The sequence below is a fragment of the Natrix helvetica genome, assembly GCF_964273705.1.
Source record: "Natrix helvetica genome assembly, chromosome: 3".
NCBI classification, from domain to species: Eukaryota; Metazoa; Chordata; class Lepidosauria; order Squamata; family Natricidae; genus Natrix; species Natrix helvetica.
In genome coordinates this window covers 174,627,195-174,647,870 of record NC_138549.1, presented here as the reverse complement: position 1 = coordinate 174,647,870, position 20,676 = coordinate 174,627,195, and the positions used below count along the sequence as shown (strand labels likewise).

General features: G+C 44.4%; 1 protein-coding gene and 1 long non-coding RNA gene across 6 annotated transcripts in view; one reads left to right on the top strand and one right to left on the bottom strand.

Annotated features, from left to right (window-relative positions):
* LOC309390475 overlaps window positions 1-20,676 on the top strand; it is a 134,482-nt gene that overhangs the window by 89,521 nt on the left and 24,285 nt on the right. The gene's annotated exons all lie outside the window — the stretch shown is intronic.
* The window catches only part of LOC309390423 (signal-regulatory protein beta-1-like), a 102,969-nt gene that overhangs the window by 62,011 nt on the left and 20,282 nt on the right, over window positions 1-20,676 (bottom strand). Inside the window, exons 1-5 of one of the 5 annotated variants that reach the window (XM_081949762.1) lie at window positions 16,884-16,999; window positions 13,235-13,576; window positions 12,299-12,625; window positions 10,399-10,725; window positions 8,816-9,042 (exon numbers count right to left, since the gene is read on the bottom strand). In XM_081949762.1, coding sequence (XP_081805888.1) covers window positions 8,999-9,042; window positions 10,399-10,725; window positions 12,299-12,625; window positions 13,235-13,576; window positions 16,884-16,974 — 1,131 coding nt within the window. In that variant the 5' untranslated portion in view covers window positions 16,975-16,999 and the 3' untranslated portion in view covers window positions 8,816-8,998. Of the gene's footprint in view, window positions 1-8,811; window positions 9,138-10,398; window positions 10,726-12,298; window positions 12,626-13,234; window positions 13,577-16,883; window positions 17,000-20,676 lie in introns of those variants that run through there. The other 4 variants (XM_081949759.1, XM_081949763.1, XM_081949760.1 and 1 more) reach the window with 4 other exon arrangements.

The window sequence follows — 20,676 nt, the reverse complement described above, 5'->3', positions numbered from 1 at the left end:
GACTATATGTTATTATGTAATATTTGAATGCTATGCAAATGTACACCATGAGTCTGGAGGGGGGGTATACCTACCACAGTTTGCGGCTGCCACAATTTGTAACTTTCCCCATACCTTTTCCTTTGTAAAACACCAAAAAATCAATAAAACTTTGTTTAAAAAAAAATCTTCTCTAAATTGGCAATATTCAGCCACTGATCTTCCCTCAATTAGAACATTATTACTATTATTATTATTATTATTATTATTATTATTATTATTATTATTATTATTATTATTATTATTATTACTACTACTACTACTACTACTACTACTACTACTACTACTACTACTATACGATTGTATCACAGCGGCCAGTTGATTCGCCGGATTTGGCATTGATTACTAGTCGGGCCCCACCCAGGGGCCTAGGACGTCGTAACGTATTTTCGTAATATACGTGCAGATCCAAGCAGTGCAGCCTTTTGCATTTGACTGATGGTGATTTTGTCAGGTTTTAACTGTTTTAAGTGTATTTCCAGTGCTTTTGGAATAGCACCCAGTGTGCCGATTACCACTGGAATTACCACTGCTGGTTTGTGCCATAATCGTTGGATTTCAATTTTTAGGTCCTGGTATTTCGCGACTTTTTCATGTTCCTTCTCCTCAACCCTGCTATCACCTGGTATTGCGATGTCTATGATTGTAACCTTCTTTTTCTCAACCAGTGTGATGTCTGGTGTATTATGCGCTAGTACTTTGTCTGTTTGTATACGAAAATCCCACAGGATCTTGACCATCTGATTTTCGGTGACTTTTTCAGGCTTATGTTCCCACCAGTTTGTTGTTGTTTTAATATTATAATTTTTGCACAAATTCCAGTGGATCATTTGTGCTACTGAATTGTGCCGCAATTTATAATCAGTCTGCGTGATTTTTTTACAGCAATTATTATTATTATTATTATTATTATTATTATTATTATTATTATTATTATTATTATTATTATTATTATTATTATTACTATTACTATACGATTGTATCACAGCGGCCAGTTGATTCGCCGGATTTGGCATTGATTACTAGTCGGGCCCCACCCAGGGGCCTAGGACGTCGTAACGTATTTTCGTAATATACGTGCAGATCCAAGCAGTGCAGCTTTTTGCATTTGACTGATGGTGATTTTGTCAAGTTTTAACTGTTTTAAATGTAATTCCAGTGCTTTTGGAATAGCACCCAGTGTGCCGATTACCACTGGAATTACCACTGCTGGTTTGTGCCATAATCGTTGAATTTCAATTTTTAGGTCCTGGTATTTCGCGATTTTTTCATGTTCCTTCTCATCGACTTTCACATCACCTGGTATTGCGATGTCTATGATTGTAACCTTATTTTTCTCAACCAGTGTGATGTCTGGTGTTTTATGCGCCAGTATTTTGTCCGTTTGTATACGAAAATCCCACAGGATCTTGACCATCTGATTTTCGGTGACTTTTTCAGGCTTATGTTGCCATCAGTTGTTGTTGTTTTAATATTATAATTTTGGCACAAATTCCAGTGGATCATTTGTGCTACTGAATTGTGCCGCAATTTATAATCAGTCTGCGCGATTTTTTTACAGCAGCTGAGTATGTGGTCAACAGTTTCATCAACTTCTTTGCAGAGTCTGCATTTGGCATCATCGGAGGATTTTTCTATTTTGGCCTTAATGGTATTTGTTCGGATAGCTTGTTCTTGCGCAGCCAGGATTAGTGACTCTGTTTCTTTCTTTAATGTACCTGTTGTTAACCATAACCAAATTTTTTTACTGTCCACTTTATCTTTTATTTTTTCCAGAAATTGACCATGTAAGGCTTTGTTCTGCCAACTCTCCATTCTTGATTTTATCACGTCTTTTCTGTATTCTTGTTTCGTCTGCTGGGCCTTCAGTAGATTTTTGTTCTTTACTTCGATTAATAGATGTTCTTGACTTTCTTTTAAATAATCAGCCAGTGCATGTTTTTCTTCTTCAACTATTTGCTTTACTTGTAATAATCCTCTGCCACCTGATTTTCGGGGCAGGTATAGTCTATCAGTGTCACGCGTGGATGTAAACTGTAGTGCATTGTCATTAGTTTCCTGGTTTTTTGGTCCAAAATGTCCAAATCAGCTTGTGTCCAGTTAACTATACCAGCTGTGTATCTTATAACTGGTATTGCCCAAATATTTATGGCCTTGATTGTATTTCCACCATTTAATTTAGATTTCAAAATTTTCCTAACTCTGTTGGTGTACTCTCTCCTGACAATAGTTTTTACTTCTCCATGTTTGATGTTATCCAACTGCAGAATGCCTAAGTATTTGTAGGCTTCATTTTCATTGCATTGAATTAGTTGGCCATTGGGCATTTCAATTCCCTCACACGCAGTGATTTTGCCTCTTTTTATGGATACAGTGGTACATTTTTCCATGCCAAACTGCATTGAAATATCGGTGCTGAATACTCGGACTGTGTTTGTCAGTGATTGGATTTCTATTTCTGACTTTCCATAGAGTTTCAAATCATCCATATATAATAAATGCGAATTTTTTTCAGCTTCTTTGGCTGTTTGGTAGACTAATTTCATTTTTTTTAAAGATTACTGATAGTGGGATCATTGCGATGATGAAGAGAAGAGGTGAAAGTGAATCACCCTGGAAAATTCCTTCCTTGATATTAACCATTCCGTAGTTCTCATTCCCTACTGCCAACTCAGTTCTGCATTGTTTCATCACCTTTTCAGTGAAGGATGTAATGTTTTTACTAAGGCCAGTTGTTTCTAAGCATTTTATGATCCAACTATGTGGCAATGAGTCAAATGCCTTTTTATAATCAATCCAGACCATATTCAAGTTCGTTTTTCGTTTCTTACAATTTTCTGATATCATTTTATCAATTAGGAGCTGATCTTTTGTGCCCCTACTCCTTCTTTTGTTGCCTTTTTGCTCTACTGGCAAGATGTTGTTTGTTTCCAAATAATCCATAATGTTATCTGCAATAATGCCTGTGAGTAATTTGAAGGTTGTTGGCAAGCATGTTATTGGTCTGTAGTTTTCAGGTATTGTTCCTTTAGTTGCGTCTTTCTGAATCAAGTATGTTTTTCCAGTTGTCAACCATTCATCAATTTGACCATTTTGTAAAATTTCATTCAGTTGCCTGGCAAATATTGCATGTAAACTGGTCAGATATTTGAGCTAGAAATGGCTGCTGCTTCTTCTTCTTCTTCTTCTTCTTCTTCTTCTTCTTCTTCTTCTTCTTCTTCTTCTTCTTCTTCTTCTTCTTCTTCTTCTTCTTCTTCTTCTTCTTCTTCTTCTTCTTCTTCTCCTCCTTCTCCTTCTCCTTCTCCTTCTCATTATTATTATTATTATTATTATTATTATTATTATTATTATTATTATTATTATTATTATTATTATTATTATTATTCATTAAACATGAAACTCAGCCAACTGAACATTCAAAAATGCTTTACAAATACCATTGACTGATGTTAATGTTGATACAGTTTGCTGCCAGAGTCCTAGGGATCAACCAAGGACCTTCTTAAAATATAAGATGTTCCGAATAGTGCAGTTTTTTGCAGCTCCGCTGGTGTTATTGCAGGAAGCTGCAATTTGTGGATGTATCTTGTAAAATTCTTGGACATGGTGCCAAGTGCCCCGATGACCATGGGTATCACTGTTACATGCTTCATCCATAGCTGTGTAGTTTTGATGGCCAGGTCGTGATATTTTGTGATTTTTTTCCAGTTCTTTTTCTCTGGCATCTCCTGGTACTGCGATGTCAATAAATTGTACATTTTGGTTTTTGACAACTGTGATATCTCGCATGTTGTGCTCCAAATGATGATCCGTCTGTATTCGAAAGTCCCACAAGATCTTCACCGTCTCATTTTCGATAATTTTTTCCACTTTAAGTTCCCATGACTCTCTGGATACAGGTAAGTCATAGTTTTTACATAATGACCAGTGGATTAATTTTGCAACTCGGTTGTGTCTAGCTTTGTAATCAGTTTGTGCGATTTTGCTGCATTCACATATTGAGTGTGAAACAGTTTCGACTTTGTTATTGCAAAGTCGGCAGTTTGGATTGTCAATGGATTTTTGTATCTTCGCTTTCATGGCCTTAGTTTGTAGTGCTTGTTCTTGAGCAGCCAGTATTAAACCTTCCGTTTCTTTCTTGATAGTTCCCATCTTAAGCCATGCTAATCAGGCTGTTGCTGCAAGAAGGTAAATAAATAATTATAAATGCCTATAGAATGTTCAAATTATCAGACTGCTATATTATTGTTCTAGACAGCTTAACAAAATGAAGAAGCTTTTTAAAATAAATGCTTGATCTGAAGAGGCCCAGTGCTATTATATCTTCTTTCAAATAGCAGAGAATAACTATACTTCCAGAAAGCCACATCAATTTTAACAGCATCTGTACAAGTATACTCTGAAATGTAACACCACAAATAGTGTATATTGTCTGTACTGTTTGCTGTTTGTTGCAAGGAGGCAAATTGCTGGGAGGCAGAGGCAGATTCCCCCCCCTTGTTTTCCTCCCCAAAAGCTAGGTGCATCTGATACTTCAGAGCATCTTATACTCCAAAAAATACGGTATGTTTCCAGCATTCAGCCTTGATTTTAATATTTTGCAGACCCTCCTAATGTATTCCTTTTGTGTTGACTCTTTGAGTTTTCCATTCAAGATGTTATCTGCTTCCAATATGCCTATGTATTTTTAACTGTCACCCTTTGCTAATGCTTTCACTATGCTTTCATTTCCCAGTTCTATTCCTTCTATTTTTTTCCATTTTTCCTCCCTGCATGGATAATATAGCATATTTTTCAAGTCCAAAGTTCATTTTGATGTCACTGCTGAACAGTTGAACTGTGTTGAGTATTGATTTAAGTTCACTTGGGCTTTTCGCATACATTTTAAAGTCATCCACGTATAATAGATAGTTTATCTTGCCATGTTGGTTCGAGATTTGGCATTGTTGTTGTTGTTGTTATAATTATTATATATTGGAAGTGTATTATATATTAGAACGGGTCTTCCCTCTATTAGAACTGTATCTGCCCAAAGAGCTGCTGATCCAGTTCTACAGAGGGAAGATTGAGTCCGTCATCTGCACCTCCCTAACTGTCTGGTTTGGCTCTGCAACCCAACAAGACAGACAGAGACTTCAGAGGAGAATCAGAACTGCAGAAAAAACAATGGCTGCCAACCTGCCTTCCATTGAGGACCTGGACACTGCAGTACTTAGATCTGGCTGGCAGGACTGGCCCTGGAAACAGTGAGGGCCGGCTCGTGGTGCTTCTGCCAGCCAAAACAGGCTCCTGAGCTCCGTTTTCGGCTGTCACGGCCTCCTGCAACCCTCTCCCAGTGAAAATGGAGCTCAGGAGGGCTCTGGGAGTGCAGGAGCCCGTTTTGACTGGGAGAATACTTGGGCCACCACAGGTGCCCCCAACAGAAGTGATGTTGAGCCAATGGGGCGAAGCTACCATCTGTGCAGGGGTGGGATTCAGCCAGTTTGAACCGGTTTGGGCGAACCAGATGTTAATTTTAATCTGGTTCGTCAAACTGGTAGTTGGAAGGACTGGCTGACCTTGCCCACCCCTCCCCTCCCCTCCCTGGAGTCTCCATGCAGCCTGTTTTGGATGCCAGGTAAGTGCAGGACCCGTGCAGAGGCTCTGGGAGGGTGCAAAAGGGACTACTGGAAGTACCGGAAGTCCAGAAATGGGCCCATTTCCAGCCTCTGGAGGACATTTTCGCCCTTCCAGAAGCTCGAAGAAAGCCTCTGGAGTCTGGGGAGGGCAAAAATCCCCCCCCCCCCGCCATGGTGCAGGAAGCTGACTAGGCCACGCCCCCCATGGCCACACCCACCCAGCAACTGGGCAGCGAAAAAGTTCCTAAAAGTTTTCAATCCCATCCCTGCATCTGTGGGATTAAGACTGGACGCCTCTCAATGAGAATCCCCCCTAAACGTAATGATATATAGTAGCACCAAGGAGCCGTGGGGGGGGGTCTCAGTTGGGTGGGCCGTCTGTCGTGGGAGCGGGGGCTGGGGGAGTGAGCCGTCCGTCACGGGAGCGGAGCACGGCTCTAAGGGGTCTGCCTCTCGCCTGTGGTGAAGCAGATGTTCGTGGGGAACTTGGTGCTAAATCATTGGTAGACTATCTGATTCTGGGTTTTGTGTGTAGCAGAGCAGCTCCCTGCTCCCTTTTCTTTTCTTTTTTAAAAAGAAAAAATGGGGGGGGGGGAAAGAATGATGTCGAGCTGGCCACGCCATCTCTGGCCACGCCCCCTGACCGCCCCCCCACCCCGAGGTCAAAGACAACCCTGATGTGGCCCTCATTGAAATCGAGTTTCACACCCTTGTTGTAGATTTACCTGATGCAAATCTTCACATCTTAAACTTTTCTTCCCTAAGTTGACTTTCTTTTGCTTTTTCCTCTTTTTTTCCCCTTCAAAGAATTCTCGACCTTGTTAGTCCCTAACTTGACCTCTTGAGAGTTGTGAATTTTCTTGGTAAATTCACTCAATTGCACAGGGAGGAGTACCTTCAAGCCATCAACATAATAAAAAGATGGTGTCAGATTTATGTTCCAATTGTACAGTTATTTGCATTGACCAGCATTTCGTAGAGTTGACACCGTGGGTTGATAATTTTCTACATCTAATTGTGTCACTTGTTCTTTTTTAACATTCTCTGCATAATTAGTATATTTTACCATATTTGGACAGAGAAAGCAACATGAGATAGACAATTAATTCAATTAGGTAATAGAATAAGTGAATAACAGAGCTGGAAGAGACCTTAGAGGTCTTCTAGTCTGACCCCCTGCTCAAGCAGGATACCATATCCCATTTCAGACAAATAGCTGTCTTCTTGACAACCTTCAGTGTTCCCAAGCATTCACCACTTCTGGAGGCAGGCTCATTCTCTGATTAATTGTTCTCACTGCTAGGAAATCTCTCTTTAATTCCAAGTTGCTTCTCTCTTTTAGTTTCCATCTGTTGCTTGTTGTCCTGCCTTCAGGGGCTTTGGAGAATAGGTTGACCATCCTCTTCTTTGTGGGAGCCCATCAAATATTGGGACATGACTATTGTGTCTCCCCTGGTCCCCTTAATCCCCTTAGTTTCCTAGTTTTTTTTAAAAAAAAATAAGCAAGCAGCATTTATGTCTATGTAGATTCTCAGCTCTCCAGGCATGGTTGTTGTGGCCCACCAGTGTCCAGGAGATCTGGCCACAGAGTCGGACAGTGAGGAGGTTGGGGAGGAAGATGGGCCAGTCCTGGAGTCTGGGGGAGGCTCTGACGAGGGCTCTGTGTTGGAGGCAGAGAGGGGGCCAGGACCGTATGGCAGTTATCAGCAGAGTCGGACATCAGTGAGACAGAAGAACAGCTGGAGCCTGTTCCCAGTGTGCGCATGCGCAGAGCGGCCAGGAGAAGGGAACAGTTAAGGAACAAGGGCTGACTCGGGAGTAAAAGCACAGGTGGACAGTGAATGGCCCCTCCCAGAGGGATCTTGGAGTCCTAGTGGACAACCATTTAAATAAGAGCCAGCCGTGGGCAGCAGCTGCCATAAAAGCCAACACAGTTCTAGGCTGCATCAACAGAGGGAGAGAATCAAGATCACGTGAAGGGTTAATACCACTTTATAAGGCCTTGGTAAGGCCACACTTGGAATACTGCATCCAGTTTTGGTCACCACGATGTAAAAAAGATGCGGAGACTCTAGAAAGAGTGCAGAGAAGAGCAACAAAGAGGATTAGGGGACTGGAGACTAAAACATATGAAGAACGTTTGAAGGTACTGGGTATGTCTAGTTTAATGAAAAGGAGGAGTAGGGGAGACAGGATAGTAGTCTTCCAATATCTGAGGGGCTGCCACAAAGAAGAGGGAGTCAAACTATTCTCCAAGGCACCTGAGGGTAGAACAAGAAGCAATGGGTGGAAACTAATCAAGGAGAGAAGCAACTTAGAACTGAGGAGAAACTTCCTGACAGTCAGAACAATTAAACCAATGGAACAGAAGTTGCCTCCAGAAGTTGTGAATGCCCCAACACTGGAAGTCTTTAAGAAGATGTTGGATAGCCATTTGTCTGAAACGGTATAGGGTTTCCTGCCTAGGCAGGGGGTTGGACTAGAAGACCTCCAAGGCCCCTTCCAACTCTGCTATTGTATTGTATTGTATTGAATAAAGAGGACCGAAAGGGGAGTGGAGTTTGCAGGAGACCATTAGTTCGATTCATTAGTGTGAAGATTTATTCATGACTCTCAGAGACTCCTGGCCAAGTATTTTCTTGCACAGCAGTTGCATTTGGAAGATATTGGCCTGGCAGCTCTCCAAGCCTGATTAGGTCTGTGGTTGCAAATTCACCCTTGAAAGACGGTTTGAATGAGAGGAATAGCTCAATCAAAAGGGGCTTTGTCAGACAAGGAGTCTGCTTCGTGGTTTTGGGAAGCTTAGGTCAGAAAAGTTGTCCCAAAGGTGGTTGTTGAAAAAGGCGACTGGATTTTATTTTTCCTTGAAGACATTTCGCTTCTCATCCAAGGAGCCTCTTCAGTTCAGTCAGAACTGAAGAAGCTCCTTGGATGAGAAGTGAAACGTCTTCAAGGGAAAAAAAGGAAAAGCACCTTGTGACAATCCAGTTTCATTTTAGTCACGGACATAGCAAAACAACACGAGGTTAATTTTTTAAAATCTCCATGTTGATTTTATAAGTTTCTAATGCTATGTGTTTGAGAGAGCGAAGCATTTAAATATAACATTATTGATTCATTCACCATATTGTTTCTCATCCTGAAAATCTCTTGGGAACAGAAATTCCCAAGTTGAATTTCCAGATTGTTGGACTTCTTGGGGATTTCTGGAACAATATTTTTCATTGTTGCATCCAAGGTCTATGTAGATTCTCAGCCATCCAGGTGACGGTTTGTCCCAAAGGGGCTTTTTTCAAAAGGCAACTGGACTTTCTTGTTTTTCTTTGAAGACGTTTCGCTTCTCATCCAAGAAGCTTCTTCAGTTCAGACTGTTGCCTCTGATCTTCTTTATTAGGAAAAAGGAAGAGATGAAAAGTATGGCGGCTATTTTGCTCAGGAAAAGTGCGATGCAAAGAAAAAAGGGGGATTGTTGCGATGAGGCTGTGGAGGAAAAAAACAGTGGATTGTTTTGATTTAATCATAATCTCATTTTGGGAAAGACGGGCGGCCAATAAATTTTAGAAACAAAATAAAATAATAAAATAAAGCCTGCTCCATCATACATTTCATCACAGTACAATTAAAAAAACATGAAAATGGCAGACAGTGTTCACTCCCCTACATGTTTTATTAACTCCAGTGCATGAGATCAGCTATCTTCATTCCATCTATGGATAGCAACCGCACTTAGACTTATATACCGCTTCACAGTGCTTTTACAGCCCTCTCTAAGCGGTTTACAGAGTCAGCCTCTTGCCCCCAACAATCTGGGTCCCCATTTTACCCACCTTGGAAGGAGAGAAGCCTGAGTCGACCTGAAGCCTGGTGAGATTTGAACTGCCAAATTGCAGGCAGGTGGCACTCAGCAGAAGTAGCCTGCAGTACTGCACTCTAACCACTGCGCCACCTGGCTCAGATTGTCCTTAGTAAGGCTACAGCTGAAATCCTGCGTCCAGTTTTGGTTGCCACATTATAAAAAAAGATGTTGAGACTTTGGAAAGAGTGCAGAGGGTAAAACCTACAAAGGACAGCTGCAGGATTTGGGTACGTCTACTCTAATGAAAAGAAGGACCAGGGGAGACATGATAGCAGTCTTCCATTATTTGGGGGGCTGTCATGAAGAAGAGGGGGTCAACTCTTCTCCAAAGCACTAGAGGTCAGGACAAGAAACAGAACTTGAATCTAAAATGCACACGATCACTCTCAAAGTGACTTGACACTGTAGATATAATTCAGTCCTTTTCATTTCAGTGGCCCAGGTGTTCCGGAGTTATGCTGGAACACACACACACACACACACACTTGTGTCTGTGCGTGATTTGTACCCAGACAACACACTTTTCAATTGAAACAGTTGGGTTTGCAGTCCAGCATGTTGACAGAACTTTGTTAGGAAGAGAAAATGCAACAGAAAACGCAGATATTCCTGAGAAGGGGCTCCGTATATGTCATTTCATTTATTCGATTTATAAACCGCCCCCTCTCCCCAAGGGACTCGGGGCAGTGACAAGCAATTCCTTCTGAAGTTCCACTATCATCAAACCTTAAGTATATTAAGGTTAAATTGTACAAAGACAATTTAAATCTTGACATATTAAGGAGTAATACAATCCAAATTTTAAAAAAAGGGATCTGAAAAACAAAAGGAAAAGCTTCACGGTTTAAACCAGCAAATTCCCATAAGAAAACAAAAGACATTTACCTCTTTCCATTTTATATTGTTGCGTAATGAAGAGAGTGGTGATTGTGTTGACCAGCGGCTGGGAGTCGTGCTGGACCTGGCACAGGAACACGGAGGAGTTCCTCTCTTCGCTCACCATCATCTCTAGGGTGCTTTTGAGGGAAAAAGTCCCGTCTGGGTTCGAGCTCTTCGGGCCAACCGTTCCTTTTCTGGTTGGGGCATCCTTGGCAAACAGCTCCAGTGTTGCACCATCTGGGTAAAAGCTTTCTGCGTTGCAAGTGACCGTCACTGAGGAGTTCAGCTGGACGGGAGAATGTGGGTTGGTCTCAAGACGCACCTTGGGAGGAACTGAGCAAAGAAAGCCAAAGAGGTCGGTCAAAAGAGCTTCGGACTCCTGGTTCCTCTATGCAGAATAGAGTGGAAGTCCAAAGTGATTTTGCTCACCCATTGTGGCATTGGGGAAATAATTCCCGGACAATTAGGATTAAAATATATCTCCCCAATTGGGAACTCTACTCAACTTGACCCAAGTCCCTGGGGAAAGAGCCAGAGGTATTGCGTTTTTCCAAAAATAAGGCCCATCTTATTTCTCTTTCAGGAACCCAAATAAGCACCAGGTCCTATTTTCAGGGGACGTCTTACCTGCTTACCTTAGGACCAACAGCCAGGCCTCCCCCCCGACACATGTTGCGCTGCTGCCAGATGTCTACTGCAGCCGCTCGCAGCTGCTCATGGCAGGAGGCCACATGGCTTATTGTGCTGGTGCTGCCGCTTACGGCTGGGCGCTGCATGGCCCATCACACCGGTGCCACCGCTCATGGGAGGCTCATTGTGCTGGTGCAACTGCTCGTGACAGGAGGCTGCATGCTGTGTTGTGCCATTGTGTACATGAGCTGTGGCACTGGTGCAACCTACCATGTGGCATCCTGCTGTGAGCGGTGGGCCTGCGGCCATCTTTTCTTTTGGGTCTTTGGCCTGCCACACTCTATTCTTCTACTGTGCATTTTCTACGGTGGGAAAACGGGAGGGGGGATTGTACGTAGTTAGATGCTATGTAGCCATAACAACATTCTTTCTAGAAAGCCAAGGTCATCCTTTGTCTTTGCACCTCCGGTCCTTCCGACGCTAAAAAGTTGGCTTTTCCAGCAAGCCAGCCTGGCCTGTTAATTTTAACTTATTTTAAATGTTTTTTTTTAAATTCGGTTTGTTTTTTTGGATAGGGATTTAATCTTTTTTTAACTTTTGGGATGTGTGTTTTTTAATGTTGTACGCCACCCTGAGTCCTTTTGGAGAAGGGCGGCATATAAATCCAAATAAACCAAACCAAACCTCTGCACCTGACCGGAACTGGATGGGTGGAAACTGCCAGCGTGGCAGTGGGAGATTGGATCATGGGATGGACTGGTGGGTGTGGGGGGCAAGATCTTGAACTTTCAACTGGGTGGGGAAAAAAGCTGCTACCAGCGGCCACAGAAGAAGTCGGAAAGCAGGTGTCGGGATGTGGGAGGCCTGGCTGTGGTGGTGCTAGGGGCAGCTCCACCCCCACACACCCTGATGTAGCTTTATTTTTGTGCATGCGCCTCACCCCACCTTGAACAACCAGACGTTGGCCGGGACTTAACTAGGGCTTATTGGGGGGGTAGGGCTTATATTAGGTGGAGGCATGAAAATCGGTCTAGGGCTTGTTTTCAGGGTAGGGCGTATTTTGGAGGAAACTCAGTAGAAGTTCATGCTAAAAACCTGTTCCCCACAACCGCAGCCCGATGATGGAGCTTAGGTTTAGAAATCATGACTGCTCTTAATGGGCTTCCATGGGTGGAGAACTTGATTCTTCCTGGTGTAATTCCTTCTACATGAAGGGCCCTCTACCAGGTCTGGACCGCATGGCCTTTTCCCTCTCTTCTACCCAAGGTTCACCTACCTCTTAGGACATCCCCAAGTGGGAAGGTCTGCTGGAGAGGACTTTGTCCATCCAACGATGTGTGTTGGACCCGGCAGATCAGCCGAGACTTCACGTCTCCTTCCTTCAGTGGGATTTCCACCGTGCTCTCGGCTCGGTACGAGATGCTCTGCTTTTCATCCGAATTCAGGATGTTGGCTGGGGCAGCCGGTATTTTTTTCCCATCCTTAAACCAGCTGACTGTGATCTCTCGGGGGGAGAATCCCCCTGTGGAGCAGCTGAAGGAGGCCCGAGACCCCGCCGTGATTCTTCCCGTGGGGCCAATAATCACAGGCTGGGATGGCATGGCTGAGGGAGAAAGTAGAGAGAGAGACATCAGTTGACGTTCCTCAGAGATGATACAGGAGACCCAGAGATGTTTTTTGGTCGGAGAGACTCAACTTTGAACATGGGATTTACTCTCATGTGTCCAGGGGTGGGATTCAAACATTTTAGCAACCGGTTCTCTGCCTGGTTGCTGGGTGGGTGTGCCCATGGTGGGTGTGGCCTACTCAGTCCCCTGCACCATGAGGTTTCTCCCTTCTCAGGCTGCATTTTCTCAGGCTGCAGAGGCTTTTCTTGAGCATCCAGGAGGCCCCTCCGTAGGCTGGAAATAGACTTTTTTTCTGGACTTCCTGAACTTCCAGGAAGCCTGTTTTTTGCCCTCCGAGAGCCTCCGCATGGACCCACACTTACCTGGCATCCAAAATGGGGTGCATGGAGACTCCTGGGAGGGGAGGCCTGGGTGGGGCCAGCCAGTCCTTGCAACTATTGGTTTGGCGAACCAGATGTTAAAATGAGCATCCGGTTTGCCTGAACCAGTCTGAACCGGCTGAATCCCACCCCTGCACGTGTTCTCATGGTTGACTGGGAACATCTCCCTCCATCCCCAGAAATCAAAGGCAGAGGGCCACTTACCGATTACGGAGACCAGAGTGCCTTTCCCGGAAGCCAGCTCTCTCTCTTGGAGTCCTGCCCTGAACTTCACACAATAGTAGGTCCCGGCATCGTCAGGACGGACATTTTGGATCTTAATGCTGAAGTCCATGTTCGATCCTGGGATGACCCTCACCCCCCGACTGGGAGCTTCTTGTTTATCGGTGAAAATGGGACTCTTGTTTCTGTCCAGTCCTTTGTACCACCGAATGCCTCCAGGTACTGGCATCCCAGTCAATGTACACTTTAGAGTGATGGTCTCTCCTGCTTTCACCGATATGCTTTCCGGAAGTTGGATTACCTTTACGTCCTGTCCTGTAACAACTGAAACAAAAAAGAGGCACTTTTGTAACTGGGCTTCCTCTAGAAAGTGGTCACCCCTCTTCTAGAGACAGTCAACCATGGGTGATGCTCCCTCTGGATCATCAATTCCTTACACCAATCTCCAATCCGAAGAGCAACTTAACAGTAAAATTGAAAGTGGTCATCACTCTTCTGGGGACAAAGGACTCCTGGGGTTTCCTTCAGGCATCAGAATTATTTGAATTTCCTGAATGAAAACCTTCTGGCTTATGAACTGACCATTTTTGAATGACTCACATGCAGAGGGCTCATTTATAAGGTGGGGGAGTTTTGCATTTTGTTCGCTTTTATTCAGCTTGTAACTTTCTAGTGTGCTTTAATTTTAATTTGATGTAAATTTTAAACCTTTCATCCACATATTCTCCCATTGTTCAAGCATTACATTATATCCAAAGTTCTTTGCCCACTGACTTTGGAGCACATTTTTATCCATCTCAGATTATTTTGCTTTTCAGTTTTTCATTGTTTATGCTTAAGGGCAGGCCCGCAGGGTGCTTAAGTCCGGTCTGTGAGGCCAGCCTGGAAATATCAAAGCACCGTCCTGCCGGTGACTCTGGTGGCTAAAATGGCCCATGTGCAGCTGACCCACACCTCGTTTTCACTCTCCTACAGCACTCTGCTGCCCAAAAATGGGCTAAAAATAGGCTGAAAAATGAGCAAAAAATGGGCCAAAAACCAGTATGAAAACAGGCAAAAATGGGTAAAAAACAGCTCAAGAAATAGCCCCAAAATGGCCCAAAAATGGGCCTGAAAATGGGCCAAAAGAATGGCTTCTTTCTAGAAGTTGTGGGTTCTCCTTCACCAGAGATTTTAAAGAAGAGACTGGACAGCCATTTGTCTGGAATGGTATAGGGTCTCCTGCTTGAGCAGGGGGTTGGACTAGAAGACCTCCAAGGTCCCTTCCAACTCTTGTTATTCTGTAATTCCGTAAGGGTCTCCTGCTTGAGCAGGGGGCTGGATTAGAAGACCTCCAAGGTCCCTTCCAACTCTTGTTATTCTGTAATTCCGTAAGGGTTTCCTGCTTGAGCAGGGGGCTGGACTAGAAGACCTCCAAGGTCCCTTCCAACTCTTGTTATTCTGTAATTCTGTAAGGGTCTCTTGCTTGAGCAGGGGGCTGGACTAGAAGACCTCCCAGGTCCCTTCCAACTCTGTTGTTCTGTTATTCTGTAAGGGTCTCCTGTTTGAGCAGGGGGCTGGACTAGAAGACCTCCAAGGTCCCTTCCAACTCTTGTTGTTCTGTTATTCTGTAAGGGTCTCCTGCTTGAGCAGGGGGCTGGACTAGAAGACCTCCAAGGTCCCTTCCAACTCTATTGTTTTGTATGTTCTGCATTTCTGTATATCAGCTAAAGATAAAAGGCCATATGAGATCAGAACAGGGGTTGGTTTCAAATTTTTTTCTACCGATTCTGTGGGCGTGGCTAGGTGGGGGCATGTAACTGAGTGGGTGTGGCCATCTTGACGCCACTCACACACATTCAGTCACATGACACCCCCCCCACACACACACCAAGCCATGCCCACCCAAATGGTGGCGAATTTTTTTGGGACTCCAATGGAGGGAGTGGGGGGAGAAGAGAGGGAAAAACTCCCCAAAATAGCCGGAGGATTTAGGGTGTAGAAAAGCCATATGTTTCCAATGAAGCATTTAACTTTGCAGCCTAGAGGCCACGCCTGTGTTTATAAATCCAGTGGGCGAGTGTGTATGGGGGGGAAGAGAACAACAGGAAGGAAAGGGTGGGAGATAGGAAAAAACGCAGGTCAAGGCACAGGTGGGATGGAGGGAGTTAAGTTCACCCGATGCTGGCTCGGGAGAAGTGGGAGGAGGAACCGGCTGCAACCCCCCAAACTCTCCCAGGCATAGCGGGGGCCGTGGGAAATCTCAGAGCCTGGATTGCACGCATCTGCTTGTACCCTGCAGTTGCAATACTGTGGCCCAAAGGACCACAGAAAGACAATTCTGGATTGTATCCACAGATTCTGCACCAATCCTAACAACCCTGAAGTACTAAATGTTGTTTCTTTGTTAGATTTATTTTATCTCTTTTTTCCAGAAGTTCAAGGCAGCCTCCACGATGCCCCACCCAATTCAACCACCTCCTCTCTTTTTCAGGCAGGTATCTCTTCCTCTTGCAAGTTTGCCTTGGCTGGGCTGAGCTCTTGCCCGCTTTTGCTGCTGTTCATTGTCTCCTCTGCCGGTCCAAAATGCCCTCTTCGCCTCGCCTCACTGCGGTGCATCTAAGCCGAGGGGGTCACAAACAGGCAGGCGAGGTGATGAGGGGCAAGGGAGGGGGAAAGCAGCAGGGCTCACACCCTGGCTACCACCAGCTGCTCTCAGCAGCATGCAGAGGGCTCGGCGCCCCCACCCCACCCCGGGGTTCCTCGTATTGCGTTCCATTTTCATGCCTTCGGGTGGAGCAGAGGAGCCGCTTGCCTTGGGGGGGCCCCACTTCCCTCCACCCGAAGGCACGAAAAAGGAACTCAATAGGAGGAACCTGAGGCTCGACTTCTCTGGGAGAAATTCCCTTAGCTTGGAGAGCAGCTGTTAGCAACCCCTAGTCCTCAGTTCTACATTAAAGGCGTCACCCCGAGTCTGGCTCTTGCAAGAAGTATATCACTTCCAATGGCAGGAGGGGGAAAGGAAGGAAGCGGGATGTCAGGCCTGCAGTTATATTCCTTTTAGGATCTTTGGCCTGCCACACTCTGTCTCTTTCTTTACTATGCTGTTTCATTAGTGGGGTAATTGGGAGGGGGAGTAGTAAGGAGTAGAACTGTAGAATGTGTTGTTGTCAAAGAAAGCACTCCTTTCTAGTAGCCCAAGGTCATCCTTTGTCTTTGCACCTCTGCATCTGTCCACGACATTTTCTTAAGATGGTGTGAGGACTCCTGCCTTGAACAGGTGCTTGGATGAGATGACCTCTAAGCTTCTTCCAACCTAGATTGTGTGAGTTATGGAAGGTGTGGTCCCAATATCTTGAAGTCCCCCACCCCAAGTATCAAATCAAAGTAAGATGGACCTAGTTGATCTCCAGAATCCCAGAGCTCTGAGGTTCTTCCTAACTTGTTCCTCACTTAGCCACTTGGGGTGGAATCAATGAAAAAAATCTTCTCCGGCTTCCCCCAAATCTAACATCCGGAACTGGCTTTTTCAGCAGAATCTGATCTTCTCACTGTAGGTTTGAAGCAGCCTTAATATTCTTCTGGAACCCAATTTTACTCCAGTTGTAAATCTGAGGATGGAGCCCGCCTGATCTCAGCTGTCAACACTCACCCAGATGTTGCAGAAGGAGTAGTATCAACAGCAGCAGCAGCTGAAGAGGAGCAGGGATTCTCTTGAAGGAGCTCAAGGCAGCCATGTCCATAGTAGTAGGAGAAGCATCTGGGGTGACCTCGCCGTCTGGGTCTTTCCTCCTGTCGAAAAAGCAAAAGAGGAACACCCATTTCCTTCTTGAAAATTTGGACTATTTTCTCACATTTGAGTTACTGCATAAGTGACAGTAAATGAAATCACAGAAGTTCTGCTAAATTCACAGAAGGAATAAAAATCTTCTCTAAATTGGCAATATTCAGCCACTGGTCTTCCCTCAGTTAGAACTGTATTATGATTTATTATTGCTTTTATATATTAGAACTGGTCTTCCCTCTAATAGAATTGTATCAGCCCAATGAACTCCTGATTCTGTTCTACAGACGAATTACTAAGTCTGTCATCTGCACCTCCCTAACTGTCTGGTTTGGCTCTGCAACCCAACAAGACAGACAGAGACTTCAGAGGGCAATCAGAAATGCAGAAAGAACAATGGCTACCAACCTGCCTTCCATTGAGGACCTGCACACTGCACGAGTCGAAAAGAGGGCTGTGAAAATATCTACAGACCCTTCGCATCCTGGATATAAATTATTTCAATTTCTGCCCACAAAATGAGCTATAGGTCATTGCATACCAGAACAACTAGAGACAAGGACAGTTTTTTCCTTAATGCCATCACTCTGCTAAACAACTAAGTCCCACAACATTGTCAAATTATTTACTAAGACTGTATTTCTATTCTTCTTTTCTTCCTTCCTAAGAAGAGAAGGTTGGTAGTTTTGAATTTCTGGGCATTTATATCTCGGAGGACTTCTCATGGACCATGAATGCTAACATGCTTGCGAAGAAGGCACAGAAGAGGCTGTACTTCCTGAGAATGCTAAGGAAGATAAATCTATCTCAGCATCTACTTCTGTCCTACTATCGCTGCACTATTGAGAGTGTCCTGACATACGACATTCTTGCATGGTACGGGAGCAGCTCTGCAAAGGACTAAAAAGCTCTACAGAGAATCATTAAAACTGCCCAGAGTATCACCGGGCTCCAGCTACCAGCCCTGGATGACCTCTTCGCATCTCGCTGTTTGAGGAAGTTGCATAACATTCTCAGAGACTCTTCCCATTTTTAGACTGTTGTCTTCTGGCAGAAGATACAGAACAATTAAAACTTCACCACTGACCAAAAAATAGCCAGCATCTTAAGAAACCCCAAAGACAAAATCCAGCTAGAAAACCAAGGAGTCTACGAAATACCATGCAAAATCTGCCCGGCAACATATATAGGACAAACAAACAGGAGGATAAATGCACGTATCACAGAACACAAGAACGCAGTAAGAAAAAAAGAAAAAAACTTCCTCCCTTTTCCAGCACCTTAAAGCTACAGGACATGAAATCAACTTTGAAGGAGCCAGGTTAATCTCCAAAACAGAACACCTCAACAAGAGAATAATTATGGAAGCCATCGAAATAGAGAAACACCCCCACAGCATGAATAAACGTGATGATACCTCCCGCCAATCAAACATCTGGAAACCAGCCCTAGTCAACAAATGAACACCACCCACCACCCAGGCCGTTACAATACAAAACAACAATGCACACACAGCCAGCACCAATCTACCAATCATGATACAACCACACAACCAATCATTCCACTTACTGAAACAAAGCCAGCACCCCATCCCCTCCCACCAAGATTTACAGAAAGACGGCAGCTCCGTTCGCATTTTAAACCCAAGCCTGAAAATGGCAAGTGAGATCTTGCTGAAATGTTGCAAAGACAATCTCAATCTTACACGGGAAAAGACCCGAATACAACAAAACCAGTGGTTGTGTTTTTAACTATGGATTATTTTAGGCAAAAGGAGACTAAAACAACTTCAGTCAAATGAGAACTATGCTATGTTGATAGTAAGATTCATTAAGAATCTTTGACATCTGATATGAATATAAGTAATGACTGTGGAAGAGATGCACAAAAGCTAATTGTAACCAATTGACACACTTTTTACAAGATGTAATGTAAGATGATTTTTTTTGTTTTTTTAATAAAAATAAAAATTTCTTGCAAAAAAAAAAGAAGAAGAAGCAAGTTCACCTATTGTGGCCTGCCAGTGGAGCTGGCAGCAGATTTGGACAGTGAGGAGGTTGGGGAGGAACCTGGGCCAGTCCTGGAGTCTGGGGAAGGCTCTGATGAGGGCTCTGTGTCGGAGGCAGAGAGGGGGCCAGAGCCGTATGCCAGTTATCAGCTGCCTTCAGAGTCAGACATCAGTGGGGCAGAAGAACAGCTGGAGCCTGTCCCCAGTGTGCACATGCGCAGAGTTGCCAGACGAAGGGAACAGCTAAAGAACAGGGGTCAACTTAGGAGTAAAGCCACAGGTTGACGATCAATGGCCCCTTCCTAGAGGAAATAAAAGAGGAGCAAAAGGGGAGTGGAGTTTGCAGGAGACCATTAGTTCACTTAATTGGTTTGTGACTTTCCGAGACTCCTTGCCAAGTTCTGCAGATCTCAGCCCGGCAGCTCTCCAAGCCAGAGAAGGTCTGTGACTGTAAATCCTCCCTTGAAAGACTTTGCTGGATGTGAATGAGCAGAATTCGCAGTCAATTAAGAAAAGGTTTTTTTTTGTCGGGACCAGGAGTTTGGTTCGTGCTCTCGGGAAGCCTCGGCCAGAACATCACTGTGGAAAAATCATCTGCTTTTGACCATTTTTAAAAGGGACAATTCAATCTGCCTCCTACTTCTTAGGCATTGAATTTTTGTATATTTAGCTTTGCTGCTTTAAAGGAAGGTTGTGGCCTGCTTTTGCTTCTTTCTTTCTTTTCTTTTCTTTTTAAAAATTGCATCATTTGGAGGCTCTGTGATTGCAAAATGGCGAGGAGGGGAAGATGACGAAACTGACCCAGAATAGCAAAGTTCCAAATTACTTCTAAAATTTTCGAAGTGGAAGGATTTACATTTTAAGAAAAGGGGAGGGAGAAAGAAAATGTGGTGTAAAGAGGGAAAGGGAGAGGGAAAGAAAAAGGCACAGACTTCCGACTCTATTTGGCACAGTGTGTGGGAAGGCCCTCCTCCCTCTTGAAGAATGAAAGATTTTGGAAACTATTAAAGAAGCCAGGGTAAAATATTTCCCCTAAAGGAGAAATGAAAAAATTGTATTAAGGGAGGCAGAAATCAGCCCCGGTTTCCCTGCTCCAAGCAGAAACTGAGGAGGCCAGCTTTTTGAAATCCATTCAGAAAGACTGGGTCAGACAGAAACTCCAGATAAGCAACACAATTGGGCAAGCCAAAGGCTGACAAGATTAGCTCAGACGAACACCTAGGATTTGAATTTCCCCTTTTGCCTATAGAACCTGCCATGACCCTTACGTAACCCCTACGTGACCCCCATAGGAACCTAGACGGTATTAAAACCTACTCACTCTCAACTCCATTTGGTCAGCTGTCCCGGAATCACACCTGGTTCTGTTTCATCAATAAATGAATCTTCTTTCCAATCAGCCTCCACCCCCTCCATTTTGTTTCCAGCGTCTTCTCCCTGGCTTGGAACTGAACCAGATGGATGGGCTCCCGAGCTCCATTTTTGGCTGCCACGGCCTCCTGCAACCCTCGGCCACTGAAAATTGAGCTCGGGAGGGCTGTTTTCACTGACAGTGGGTAGCAGGAGGCCACGGCAGCCAAAACAGAGCTCAGCAGACTGTTTTCCGGGCAGAGTGCTTAGGACACCACAGGCACCCCCAACAGGAGTGACAGC